Here is a 14,550-nt window from a genome sequence, read left to right on the forward strand (position 1 = left end):
AACTGAGTTATCAGATAGAATTCACATTTGCATAGGTAAGTTAAGCATTAGGGCCAAATAAAGCCAGACTTAGGGAAAAGACCAGTCAGTCATCTTTGGTCTAAAAGATATTTGAAAGGGAATAATAATAGCCCAAGTAGTTTTTTTGTGTGTTTGTTTTAGCAGTTACTTACAGATTAAGGAACAATAAACCCTATTTGTAAGGCTAACATGACCAAGGGGTTAATTTAGAGAATGGAATAGATATACCAAGCAAATGTCAACTATTATAAATCCCACTGCCTTCCAATACCTATTCTTCTCTTCTCTTCCCTTAAGTATCACAACGCTCTGAGTTTTTACTGGATACATGGCTACCATGCTGGAAACATTCTGCTTCAGCCTCCCTGCAGCTAGATATGGCCATGTGATAAGTTCTGGCCAATGAGGTATGTGAAATTTCTAGACCATGCCTTGGAAAGAAAGCTGCCCACTCTGAATCTCCTTCATCCTCCTTCCAGTGGGGTGGAACCCAGTCAAAGTGGTGATAAACTATCTCTTACCATGTGAGAAAAATACAATAATTTACATGTATACAAAATGTTTTAAGAAGAATGGCACCATCTTACATTTTTGCAAATCACTTTAATGTCTGGATAGTTGACATAAAAGAAGACAGCTATAAGAAAAGATAGCTAGATTCTCAGAACTGTTTCTCCATTTAAAAATGTTCTATTGTTATGTTATATAATCTCTGGATATCACCACTGTTGCTAGTGAGAGAATTAAGAATAGAAACAGTATACACCATTTTCATATTGTCATGAAGAAGCTTTAACCTCACAGATCTCTTGAAAGAATATTAAGGAGTCTCCAAAACACACTTTTAAAACAACTGATTGCTTAATCTAAAGCTGATATGTCTAGAAGGAAAATTATAGAATTAGAAATAATTATAAAGAGGTAGAAATGCACATTATTAAAACAAGGTAATGGTTTTATTTAGAGAGTAACAGAGTAAGATTATTACCCAAATACAATCTCAGATGCTGACTTTTTTAAAAAATATATTTTATTTAATTTTAGTGAGATGGGGAAGGAGGGTGAAAGAGAGGAAGAGAAATATTGATGTGCGAGAGATACATCAATCAGTTGCTTCTCACATGCCCCCAGCTGGGGACCTGGCCCACGACCCAGGCATGTGCCCTGACTGGGAATCGAACTGGCAACCTTTTGGTTCTCAGGCTCGTCTCAATCCACTGAGCCACACCAGCCAGGGCAAAATACGCTGCTGACACTTTAATGCTTTAAAACACTTCCGACTGTTTCATTTCATCTATTAGATCTCACTACCAAATTTTAACATATTTTTCAAATGTCTAACTTACTTTAAGATTGAAAAAAATCTCATATATATTGTTTACTCTTGAAGTTTTAGACCAGCGATCTAGGAAAAGACTTTTAAGAATAAACTTGTAAGCTCAACTGATGATGCATACCTGTTGTAGGATATAACAGGGTCATGAGAAGTCTCATGAATATGTTCATCAACTATCAATTTAAATAAACCTACCTCTTCCGCTGCTGCCTCTGAAAGCAGACCTTCCTTCTGGGCACAGGTCACGTGGAAATAAGCTCTGCACATCCCTGCATCACAGCTAATGCAAACTCCAGTTCTAGCAAAACGAGGGTCTTCACAGAAGCTACACTCCTACAACGGAGTAACAGCAAAGTGCTCAGTGTACAAATATTTCCACAATGAAGGTAGTATTCTCATACAAAGTATCCACAAAATGCAAGCAGTGAACCAATAGTTTATCAATACAGACAATAACAGGCAAGCCAAGAGTTTATATGAAAAAAGTAATTCTCTCTGTAGTTCAAATAAACCAAAATTCTACTGACATAATAATAATGATAATATTATTTGAGGGCTTATCATGTGTTAGGCACTATTCAAAGCACTTTATGTATATTAATATCATTTGATAATATTCCACACTAATATGTGAATGAGATACTATAGGTATTCCATTTTATACAAGAGAAACTTGAGGTGAAGACAGGTTAAGAAATCTGCTCAAAATAATACAAGAAATAATTGGGATCCCGTCTTCAAACCAGGGTAATCTTACTTTACAGTCCATGCTTTTAACCATTAAGCTGCACTGATTAGAACAATATAATACTACTTGGAAAAACGAATTAAAATAAATAATAAGCCAAAGAAAATTCACCAAAAGATCTAAGCATTACAACCAAAGAGATCGTGCATTTTAAAAATATCTTTAAGAACAGTAAAAGTAATCTTAAGTAAACAATTTGGTGAAATCAGCAGTGATACATGATACAGCCAATTATTTACATTATTTCTGTATGCAAAAGGGAAAACTGTAAAACTAAAAGCATAAACTGCTGAAATTACCCCAGATCCCCTCCCCCCAAATAATTATTTATTTATCCTTTTTACTCTCTTAACTTCCGAGAGGAAAATAATCTAGTCTCAAAATATATACTGCTTTGGTAATACGAATCTTCATAAAAGAAAAACTTGGGGAATTGTGAAAGACTGCCAATAGATAATTAAGGAAGTCCTACTTAGTAAATATTTTCTAAGTAAATGAAATATGAGGGAAACACATAAAAATTTCAGTAGGCACTAAAAATATCATTAAAATAATATAACAGTTAAGTGTCCACCCAGCAGGTAGACATCCCAAGACTGACACATCAACAATGAATAAAAACAGCGGGAACTGATGTAGGAACACTCCCAGGTTCTGATACTCTACTGCCTATGGGTCTTTTCCCAATAATAGTAGAATGCGTATGCTATGAAATAACCTGCAAATAGTAATCTAAGTATGATACCAAAAAAGAACAAGAGAGAAAATAGGAGAGAGGGCAGGAAAAAGAGAAATTAAATTAAAGGATGTCAATACTAAGGACAGAATAGTTCCCTGAGTGATTTAATGTAATATGATAAAACTGAGTGAGGGATTTCACAGTGAATGCAAAGAAAAATTTCCTGACAATAAAGTGTTATAAGAGTATAGAACAACCTATGAGAGAAAATGGAATATTCCTTAATTGCCTGAATCATTTAAAATGCAAGGGAACTCAGCAACTGAGAATACAGGGGATAAGTAATCAGGCTGAGGAAGTGGGTGGACAGTGTGTTCTAGGAGAGCTGTCCCTGTTATAATTCACAACACTGTGTTCGACTCTGCAAATGAGGTAGAGAATACATAATTTTCTACTTCAAAATAAAATCAAGTGATAATGAAAAAATCAGCTAACAATTGGACATTTAATGACTTCAGTCTAGAGGTTACTGCTGGCTTCAGTAATATGAAGTAATATTCAGTTACTTTTTTTTGGTCTAGATTTATATTTATGATAATAATGTTTGCTTATTAAAAATGACTTAAGCTAGTCCCTTCTAGTTCTGTGTTTGTGAATTATGGAGATGCTATAAAAAATTAGTAACTTCTTCTTCCAATTGTGGTGAACTAGATAATCTGTATTAATGTTGCTCAACTAGAAAACGTGGACAAATGTTTTTTACACTATAGCTTAAAGGTATCGGAAAAGTAGGAAGATCGTGTAGAATTACCTGAGGACCAGTAAAGTAAGTTCAGTGCTTGGACCTGCTTTTCTCCCTGGGAGCTTTAGCTAATTCTGGAGGTGGAAGCTGCAGATAGTTTAACAAAAATTACCCAAACTAAAGCACAGACATACTGGAGTGTGGGAAGGCGGCTGAGGGATGGGGGGGTGGGGCATGGGGGTGCTTAGAGCCCAAGGAAGGTACTCTGAATATAACAGAAACTGTCAACTTTCTAAATTGTCAGTATCAAAATTTTCCAACAATCTCTAAGTTACCCACCTCACCTTTAATATGTTATGATACTATTCAAGAGTCTTCCTTCCCAATTTCCCAATAAACAGTAATGAAAAACGAACAAATTGGTGCCCAGTTAGTTCTAGTATTCCAGGAATCCTTGTAGTAATTATATACCTAAGTTTAAATTAATAAGTGGGTATTTTTACCATTTATAATCTTAAAGGTCAATCAATAAAAATTAATTTATAAACAACGCTGAGAATCATCTACTCAGCAGGTTATGTAGTCATAGCCATAAAACCAGTCCTCGAAACCTGGGTAAAATAAGTGCTTCCTGTACTTTCCACAATTTTGACAAATTCCATTTCAAAAGTAAAGTAAGAAATTAGTTTTTTACTTGATCCAACTACTTAAAAATAAGGATGTGTTCTGAGAACGCACTATATACCAGGCAGTGTGTTAACTGCCAGGGAAATAGCAGTAGTATCAATTACCATTTTACCTGCACAGGTTATTCTAAATTGAAAATACATGGGAGAATTTATACATTTTTGGCTTTCTCAGAATATTACTATAAATAGTAAATGGTTTAATGCTAACTAGTATACAAATAGCATGATTACTAACAAGCATCTCTGTAGTCAACACTATTATTAAAAAACAAGTAAAAACATTTTTTGGCAATCAAAAACACTTTGTCTCACCTTGGCACCATATTTGGAGTAGTTCATTTCAGTTAGTGTTACTGGTCTTAGTTTGTCAATATCTCCAAATGCTACTCCAGGAACATACAGGGCACAAACAATGTGAACCCATCTATAAGGAGAGAACATAAGATTTTGCTATCAAACCCTTTTATAAAATGTCCATGTGGAAAATAGATATAAAATATATACCATCTTAAATACCTACTGAAAGAGTTCTATGATCACATTTCAAAATTTCAAACATACAGCCTAAGAATATGGAATGTGTATAGACTATCATTTGTTTACAGAAAAAGAGACCACAACAAGCACTACTTTCCAGCAGCTTAGTCAAAGCTGAGAGTTAATAATAGCTGTAATTATCTCTCACTTAAAATTTACTGTACTTTGTACTTCTCTGTTCTTAAATATTTGCATAAAACCATTACTCAAATGAAACAAAACATCATTTTCATATGTATGAAAAAGTATTCATGTTCATTATTTTAGGTACTTTGAGAATTAAGGATCCTAATTTAATACTGTGAAGTTACTCTGTACTAATAAGGTAAAATTGTTCTTGTTACATTTTTTCTAAAAGCTGTTGGATAATACTTAAGGAAATATTTTAAAACAGTATTTGGTATGCATCTTGACTTTCTTCTCAGGTTAAAACTGAATGCTGGAAAGCCGTACAGAACAGTTTTAATAATATAAGAAAGTCATTTTTCATTCACTCATTTCTTCACCATACAACCTCCATACAAAAACTTATACTCCCTACATACAAAAATTTTTTTAACTCTGAATGATGCTGCAACACTAAAAAAACAATGCTCAAAGTTCCAGTAGACTAAAAAACAGATCAATAAATGGAAGTTGATTCTAATTCTTTTTTTTTTTTAAGTACTCTGAACCTTTTTTAATATATTAGGCTCCGTTTGTTTGCTTACAACCAAACAAAATATGGGTTACTGGATTTTGAAATTTAAACAGATCTGTATCAGTTCTGTAAGAAACAGGGTAAAAATAAGATGACAAATCTCTCTTACTTTGTGAATATATTAACAATTTCTGCTTTATCACAGCTTAAGAGGCTATGATTGCTACATGGTTCTGTTTTGTGCTGCACTATGAGTTTTAAAGAAATAAGACTAAGAATCATTTTATAAAGGTGCTGGGTAAAATAGCTACAAATCTTTAAAAATTATCTTTTTTATTGGAGGAAAACCCAAGGTTTTGAGATTTTGTCTTGATAGACTGTTTTAATCCAGCCTCCCAAATGCATCCTGGGGAGTTCAATATGAAGATACACATCTTCAACAAGCAGCTTTCTCAATTTAATTTCCGCCGTTTTTTCATGCTCCACTGGTGTAGTAAGTGCCGCTGTACTCTGCAGGAGTTTATCTTTGATAAACCCAACAGCTGGCTGCCTGCTTCATACTGACCTTCCTAATGTGTTTCAGTACAAGTCACACGAAGTACTACAGATTTAAACTGCCATTTCAGTATGACTGGCATACAAGTGTATCATTTTCCCCAACCACTCATGAGAGAGTGCCAACATTAGTCTTTATTAAAATGCATATCAGAAAGCTGAGACAATGTTGGTCCTTATCAATACCTGTTGCAAATAGCATTTTGGTCATTTGTTTAGCTGCACACTTTACAACTTTGTAATTAAGGCAAATGGAGAATTCAGAAAAGAATAATCTTCCTTGTTACTTTACCATCCATTTTGCTTGGAGCTATGATGACAGATGTTGATTGGGGAAAGGAGCAGAAAACAAGCACCACATAAAACCACCAAAAAGCAAAGAGTCAGAATTGTTATTCTAGTATAGAAATTATTAATAGGTTCTTTTAAAGTCACATAGTTTAATAAAGCAAACTAAGTAGAAAGATACTTCTCAAAAGACTCATTTCAGAATAGGGAAGATATTAATCAATCAAATTTGATTCTGAAATGCCTTGAATTTGTAGTCTCTTTACAACATATAAAACAAATTCACTTCCAGTATATTATTTTCAGTTTTTCATTTGTTCATTCAATAATCAATTACTAAATATCTACTAGGACCAGAGTATCACACAGGCAGTTTGGAAGTCTAATAATGCATGTGCATAGTGCTTATTAACATGCTATTTCTAGATATTAAGAGTATGTCTGATATTTTCAATAATCAGATTTAGTAAGCCACTTAGGACAAGGTAAAGTACTCCAATAAATGAAATAAAAACTTAATGACAGGAATATACTGATGGCTTTCTCACATTCAAGGGCATCACTTTATATGAGAACTGGTGGCTGCTGTCAGAAACGGAAATAAGTCTATAACTAGCCCATGTGATAGAGTTCAATTTCAAAACTTTCTCATTCTTTCCATTTATTGTTCTTTCTTTCCCCCTGTTTTCTATATGAAGCTAGTATACTAAATGCCTTGTCAACTATTGTGGTTGGTTGGTTGTTTTTTTTTTTGCCTTGACTCAAGCTAGTGTTACATCCCTCAAACTTTATCAAGACCTATAGTTTCCACTAGCCTGTAGGTGAGTGTGGACATAAACATAAATAAATTGTTCAAATACTAAAAAAGAACTTTTGCCAGACTGCACAATCAAGGGAGGTGCCTATATATATAAGGTCCACAGGAGTCAATACAAATCTCTCTCAGTAAATCTAAGTGCTTGAAGAGGCCTCCCTTTTCTTCATTCTGAAGCAACTTCACAGGTTGCTTTGTCAATTGTGAGAGCATGAAGAGACAGTTACTTTAAAGTTTTTCAATAGAATGTTCAAATTGTTAACAAAATAAAAGAAAAGAAAAAAAAAATTCCTCCCTGAAAGGAAGCTGTTTTCTAAAGTTGACTTACTTATTCATCACAATTTACCACCATAAACTTCAACTCTTAGAACTGAAGAGTTACCAGAAAGAATTTATGCAGTTGGTACTCTATGATTACCTTAAATAAGTAGAATATTTTTAATAAGAAAGCACTAGTAGTAGCAGTGGTAGCAGCAGCAGCAGCAGAACTAAGGAGACAGTCAATGAACATCATTATGTTCCAGAAACTGTAAAATTATTTTATATGAATCATTTCATTTAATCTCCTAAAAAGTGCTAAGGAAACTGAGGCATAAAGAGATAAAATCACTTGACTAAAATCACAGTTAATAGGAAATCTAAATATAGGTAGTTCAACTTGAAAGCACATACCTCAAATGCTACACTGAACTCCCTAATTTCAGTCCAAAGTCAGCCCAACATAAAATAATGCCCATGTCTATGATATAAACCATAGATTCATGTCAGCACATCAAATTGTTTGTTATGTATTTCTTTTATTTATGTTTTTTTGGGATCAGAAATGAGGCAGAATAGGTAAGAGGTTTAGCCATTTTTTTCTAGACAAAGAAGAAGAAGTAAGAAATTTAACATTTTTCCTAGATATCAACACAGGGTTCTCCAAGAGTTTATGGTGGAGCACATCCCAACAATGTTATACGGCAACATTTCTCAAGGGCCTGTGTACCAATTGAGGCAAAAATCAAAAAAGTAAGGAAAATATTTTTTACTTTGTTAAGTACTATTTATTAAATTTTAAATCCCATCCTTTATTTTGGAACAGAATGCACCCTATCCGTTCTAATGCTAAGATATGAGAAATGATGGTGATAAGTTGTATAGGCTGTTTTGTTCTTGTTAAAATATTAAACATGTTTGATAAAAATTCTGAACTATCTTTATATAGCAAAATAAAAATTGAGCACCCCTCTTATAAGGAGGGGTGAGGGTGGGAGGTGGTGTGGGTGGTAATCTACAAAATACAAAATGTTAGGAACTACTCCTACATTTCTGTCATCCATCCCAGATGGTAGTCTACTAAGAAAAAAACAGGAAAGATGTCACTCTATTCTGATGATAACTGCTTAGATGTGGTAATAAAGATGAGTGTGAATACAATAATGAAACAATATAGTTCTTTCTGCCAGTTAACAATTTATTGCCTCTCAGTTCCAAATCCACCTTTCCGTACCTGCTCTGCAATAATGGATAGAAGCCCTATAGCAAGCATTTCTGCTTTAGAGTGAGCATGATATTAAGCTTCCTTAGAGTGGAGGACATTGCAGGAGGAAAGGGCTTCTCAGCAGGGACAGAGGACAGGAGGAGGACATCTGCCCTGCCCCAGCCACGTACGTTGTCCAGCCTGGAGGTCATTTGTCTGTGGCCTCCATAACACAGACACCACAGCAGGGCCCTGACTCCCTCTGCAACCTATGCTTAGCCATCTGTACTTGCCAAGAACCACAGATCAGTGGTGGCCAAGGCAAACCAGCAAACTTCTCTGCCATCCAGTAGGCTACAACTACACCTTCTCCAGCAAGGTCTGAAGCTCAGCCTGGGAGAAAGGGTTACCTTTCCCATCTTTTGCAGTTATAGCTGATAGTTAGTTTTTTTAATCACAGCTTAATAATTCTTTAAATTAAACTTCCTCTTTTAATTCACTCCATGGGTTCTGTGCCCTGATATGTTCTTGGAGTCAAAAAGATATGGGGTCAGCCCTGGCGGGGAAGCTCTAAGTTGGTTAGTGTTGTCTCAATACAGCAAGGTTGGGTGTTTGATCCCCAGCCAGGGCACATACAATAATCAACCAATGAATGCATAAATAAGTGGAACAACAAATTGATGTCCATCTGTCTGTCTGTCTGTCTCTCTCTCTCTTTCTCTCTCTCTGTCCTCCCCCTTCCCATCTTTCTCTGAAATCGTTCAATCAATCAATAAAGATATGGGTTCAAACCTGGTTATTCACCAGCTTGTGGTTTTGAGAGAATTAAAATTATTTAAATGATCTGAGCCTTAGGTATCTTACCTATAAAATCAGACTTTATGACTTGTATCACTGTAGGGAAAATATTAGGATTAAATAGTATACTGGGTATAAGGACAAATGTAGGTACTCAATAAATGGTCTTTCCTCCTTGCCACTCTGATCTTCAGCCTACTGTTCATTTACTCTATTCCAAGAAGATACGAAAAAAGCAATCAAATGAAAGGGTATAACTCAGAAAATCAGAATAAAAGAATATAGTAGTCAAAAGCAGACACATTATAAAGCAGGCATATTAACCCAACAGAATTATGACATAGACCTTCCAGCATCTGTCTCCTTGAAAATTCCATCCTGATTAGGACATAGTTCACAACTAGGGGAAACACCACATTTACATGCATCACAAAACCAAGGCTCAGTGGAGTTTTCAGAAGCTGAACTCATAATAGAGTCACTCTCTCCATCAACTCCATAGCAACCTAAAAAAAAAAAAGGAAAAGAAAGTATGATTAAGTCATTTATTTTTTAAACTTAAATTTATAAAAGCACAAAAGGAAAAGGGAAGGAAACAGTGCTAGAGAAAAGGTCTAAAAAATTATTTATGTAATATGAACATCAAAACAGAAAGATAAAATCATTTTATAAAAAATACTTTTTACCTACCATAGTCCATGCAATAAAATAAATGACTTCTAAAAATAGTTTTAGACCTACTGAAAAATCATTAGAGGGGAAACATTTAGTTCTTTGAAACTTTTTTTAATTTAAAAAAATACTTAAATATGAGTTTTCACTAAAAATAATCAGGCTGAGTCTAGGAACTACTGATTAGTTAAGTATTTTTTGAGCTCCCTTTGTTCTGGACACTAAAGTAAGTAAGTAAATATATACACATATATATATGTATTTATAGATATATAACCACATTCATGCAGAACAAACATACAAAAAGGTCTCTGATCTAATTTTGAAGGTGGTGGATTAAAATAGAAATTCATACAACTGTAATTGCAGAGTAAGTTTTAGTTAAAGGAGAAAGAATGGCAATAGAACATTTGGACAGTTCAGATTAGAGTTGGACAAGCTAAGTTCCATTCACAAATAAGCCACCTCTTGCTATGAGGTGTTTTTAAAAAACATTTATAATTCAATCTTCTGTAAAAATTTATTCATAACTGAAATGAATGAAAACATTCTTCTCACTCTGGCTATATGACATATTTTTTCTTTTTAAACATTTATAGTTCAATCTTCTGTAAAAATTATTCATAACTGAAAGGAATGAAAAAATTCCTTTTCTCATTCACATATAACTTGTATTCTGATAAGAATTAGTTAATGTGATAAAAATGTTTAAAGATAACTTATAAGCATACCAAATAAACATTATTTAGCATAGTTCCTTACATTTTAGAGTAGAGCATGTTATTCTTCAACTACCTTCCAATTATCAAAAGCAAAAAGTTTCCTTATTAACTCAAATATGCATGTCTGGGATTATAAATAATATTTAAAGTTATTATTGAGGTTTCTAAATCTATCTAAAATTTGTATGAAATCAAAAAGACTTTTCCCTGATTTTGAGCTTTAAAAAGTAAATTAGATGTCAAAGCTGTAAGCCAGCAGGAGGTTGACGGAGGACATCACTGTCTACATCTTGTTAAGATCAGGTTCTCATCATTAAAATTCCTAAAACTCAATTTTATCTACAAACTCAGTGTTGAAGAGGCCCTCAGCAACTGACAAACCAACCTACCTCACTAGAAAGTCCAGTATGAATAATTCTTTCTCAGTATAAAGATACCAAGAAGAATACATTGGTACCAACAAAATACTGATAATCATGGAATCCAATAAAGGGAAATTGAGAAGTTGAGAGATAATTTCACCCAGACTATAAAAAACTATGCTGTATTAGTGATCGGTTACAATAAATATCATTTCTCTGGTGACTACAATAGTGACTCCTAAATAATTTTACTTTTCCCAAATGGTGCTGGACACACATCAACTTTATATAATCCAATTTCTCTTCTTCTGTAGAGGAAGACATGACCCTCACGTTAAAACATCCTTCAGAGAAACAATTTATTCCATGTACAGTAATGCAATAGATCACAACAAAATTCTAGTGCAGATGTATGCCCTTGTCATCTTTAGGCCTGGGCATTTTTTCCTCATCTCCTAAGACATATTTATGACCTCTCAAGATATGTCGCTTCTGCAGACAGCCAAATATGAACCATCCCAAACACTTTTCACCAGGTTTATTCTAGCAGGGTAGTCTTAGTGACCAATTCTAAGGGGCACCCAGAGTAACCTCTCATAAAATGAAGACATTAGAAAAACCACTGTAAGGCCCTGGCTGGTGTGGCTCAGTAGCCAGTTTGATTCCCAGTCAGGGCACATGACTGGATTGTGGGCCAGGTCCCTGGTTGGGGGTGTGCAAGAGGCAGCCAGCTGATGTCTCTCACTCACATTGATGTTTCTCTCCCTCTCTTCCTCCCTCTCTTCCCCTCTCTCTGAAAAATAAATATGTAAAATCTTAAAAAAAGAAAAACCACTATGAGAAACATAAAAATAATTATCTCTCAAAAGGCTTTACCACTTACGTTAGTTTATATGTGCACTGTAAGGTCATGTAATTGATTATTTGACATGGCTATACACTAAACGGACAAAAAGAACCTAAATCGGAGGGTGCCTCCTTAGAATCACCAAAGATACCCAAATTAAAATGAGTAAATAACTATATAAATAAGTAAAACGTGTCACTCAGAGACATACAACTAGTAAATAATTTTAAAATATTAATTTACTAGATGTCATATTTAATAGGTCGAGTCATGTGTAAGTATATTTTCATACATTACTACCATTCAATACAGACTATAATTAAAACAACCTAATAGGCAAAAAACTAAAAGCTATGATTTACATTAAGGTGCCTGAAAAAATCCAGTAAGTATAGTCATCCTTAAGCTATTCAATGGCTTTATAGTAGTGAAACAACATAATGTAAAATTCATATAAAAGAATGCCAAATAAAATATTTTAAAGAAAGCAGACTATAGAATAGAAGATAAGCAAAGTAATCAAAATATTAAGTTTCTTTAACATCATTAAATTGTAGTTCATAATCATCATCTTCATCACTGACAGATCATATAATTGAAAGGAAAAACTTCCTTCTTTAGAAAGGTTATTACTAATTGTCACCAAAGCAAAATATTGTATTTAAAGAAAAATCATAAAAAATAAAAATAAAAACAGTCAACCTGCTTTCTCAAAGGGTTATGCGATCATATAAGGGAAAAAAAACTTTTTTCTTTACAAAATAATGTTCCCTTTGAAGCAAATTCTTTCTAGTCACACAAATAATGAAGACCTGAAGGGGTTAACCATTTTATTATTTTAATTCACCAAAATCAAGGTAAATCACAGCACTTCACTTTTTTTAAAATAAAGCAAAATTTCAATTCTATTTATTTGAAGAATATACTACACATGAGCAAGCATTTGCATGGAGATTTAACCACCTCGGAACATCCTGGAGAATGATTTCTGAGAGTCTCTCCTAGAAAATTTCTGCCTGTAAGCTAGAAGATTGACATGCAAGCTCAAAGAACAACAACAAGTTGGGCAAGCATTTCTTCTTCAGCTCTACTGCCTCTGAAAAATAGCTCACACTTTGTAATCATTGTTACAGAGTTCTTTCTTTGCCCATCATCTGCCACTTTTCCCATATTTCTTTGCCATATCTATTGCATTTACTCAGCTCTAGACCAAAGTTATAGCACTTAATATGCACTCTAATCTATTTGAATTAGTGACTAAATAGTTTTAAATCTTTTTTCCTTCTTCCATACAAAATAGAATTTAAACTACCACAAAACAATCTTTACTCTTTTACCTAACTCTGAGTAGAATATGCAAAAAAAAGTGCATCTTCAATATGATTAAGGAAAAAGGCGTTTTTTGTAAACATAAGATAAAAAATTTATAGACATAAAATCCATTTCAGATGGATTAATCATGTTTTCAAATGAGTAGACATAGAAAATATTTCTATGGCTAATTAGGATCAACCATTAAGTAACACATGCAACCTACACAAATCATAGTTAAGGAGAAATAATATAAAATGTTTTACAATTGTTTTGAATTACACAGGGTATGGAGAGTTCAAATAAGGGGAAATTTTCCCCATTCAGTTGGCCATGAGGGACCAAAAGACTTGTAGTCTTCTACCTTCTACCTATATATCTGGACAAACTGCACCTCTGAGGATGAAATACTTCATATGCAATATGTACTTAATTACATCTATCCTAATTATCTATCAGTAGAGAAAGGAAAGAATGGGAACACAGAAGTTGTCATTGAAAAATTTAAAGCACTTCTTAGTTACTTAAAAGCCTAACACTAAACCTCTGATTACAAAATCCACTAAAAGATTTTAAAGTGAATAATGCTGCTTATTAGAAAAGACCTTATACATGATATCTGTCTTAAATACATTCTAAAGCACAAAAGAACCACAGTGCTTTTTGACTTGGATGCCCAAATGGTTATAACTTGGACAAACTTTTACTACCCAGTAAATACTAATGCAGACATATTTTTGAGTACATTAAGAAATAAAAATGATGTAGGACTAGACTAATAGCAGAAAGAAAAATAAACAAGTTGAAGGAAAACATCTCTTAGTAGACCTGATCTCATTTAATGCATAGCAACTAAACTTAAGGGTAATTGCTGGGAAGTGCACTACCTGTTTCTCTGCCTTGTACTATGACACATACCTGACATTATTCTTCAGACACAGTGCAATCAGTGTATCATGAAAACTGACATCACAGTCAGGGGTACCCTACTATTACAAGTCAGTTACAAGACCTTGTCACAAAGGTATTTATACTAAGTGACAGTTTGGAACCCTTCAATTTCAAAAAGAAAAGATTAATCTACATTTAGATGAAGTGAGTCCTCTGAAAACTATACAATCATACATTTAAAAATACATTTAGAGTACTATCTTCTAGCAGAACCTCAACTTTAAAGTCTCTCAATTATATTACTTAAGGAATATGTTTAAAAAGGAGGAGGAAGAAGAGGAGAAGAATAAAAAGGTAAAGGAACTACACCAAAACACTAACTATGGTTGTCTAGCTATTAGGACTATTAGAAATGTTTTTTCTTCTCTCTGTTCTC

The 14,550-nt window shown here is 33.7% G+C and overlaps 1 protein-coding gene across 4 annotated transcripts in view; it reads right to left on the reverse strand.

The window, feature by feature from the left end:
• The window catches only part of PHF14 (PHD finger protein 14), a 184,636-nt gene that overhangs the window by 146,901 nt on the left and 23,185 nt on the right, over positions 1–14,550 (reverse strand). For all 4 annotated transcript variants that reach the window (XM_090287178.1, XM_090287177.1, XM_090287179.1 and 1 more), the window contains exons 5-7: positions 9,656–9,815; positions 4,528–4,639; positions 1,553–1,690 (exon numbers count right to left, since the gene is read on the reverse strand). In XM_090287178.1, the coding sequence (XP_090143304.1) occupies positions 1,553–1,690; positions 4,528–4,639; positions 9,656–9,815 (410 nt within the window). The remainder of the gene's footprint in view (positions 1–1,552; positions 1,691–4,527; positions 4,640–9,655; positions 9,816–14,550) is intronic.

This window comes from Furipterus horrens, unplaced genomic scaffold (genome assembly GCF_987537825.1).
Source record: "Furipterus horrens unplaced genomic scaffold, mFurHor1.1.pri manual_scaffold_9, whole genome shotgun sequence".
In the NCBI taxonomy this organism is placed as follows: Eukaryota; Metazoa; Chordata; class Mammalia; order Chiroptera; family Furipteridae; genus Furipterus; species Furipterus horrens.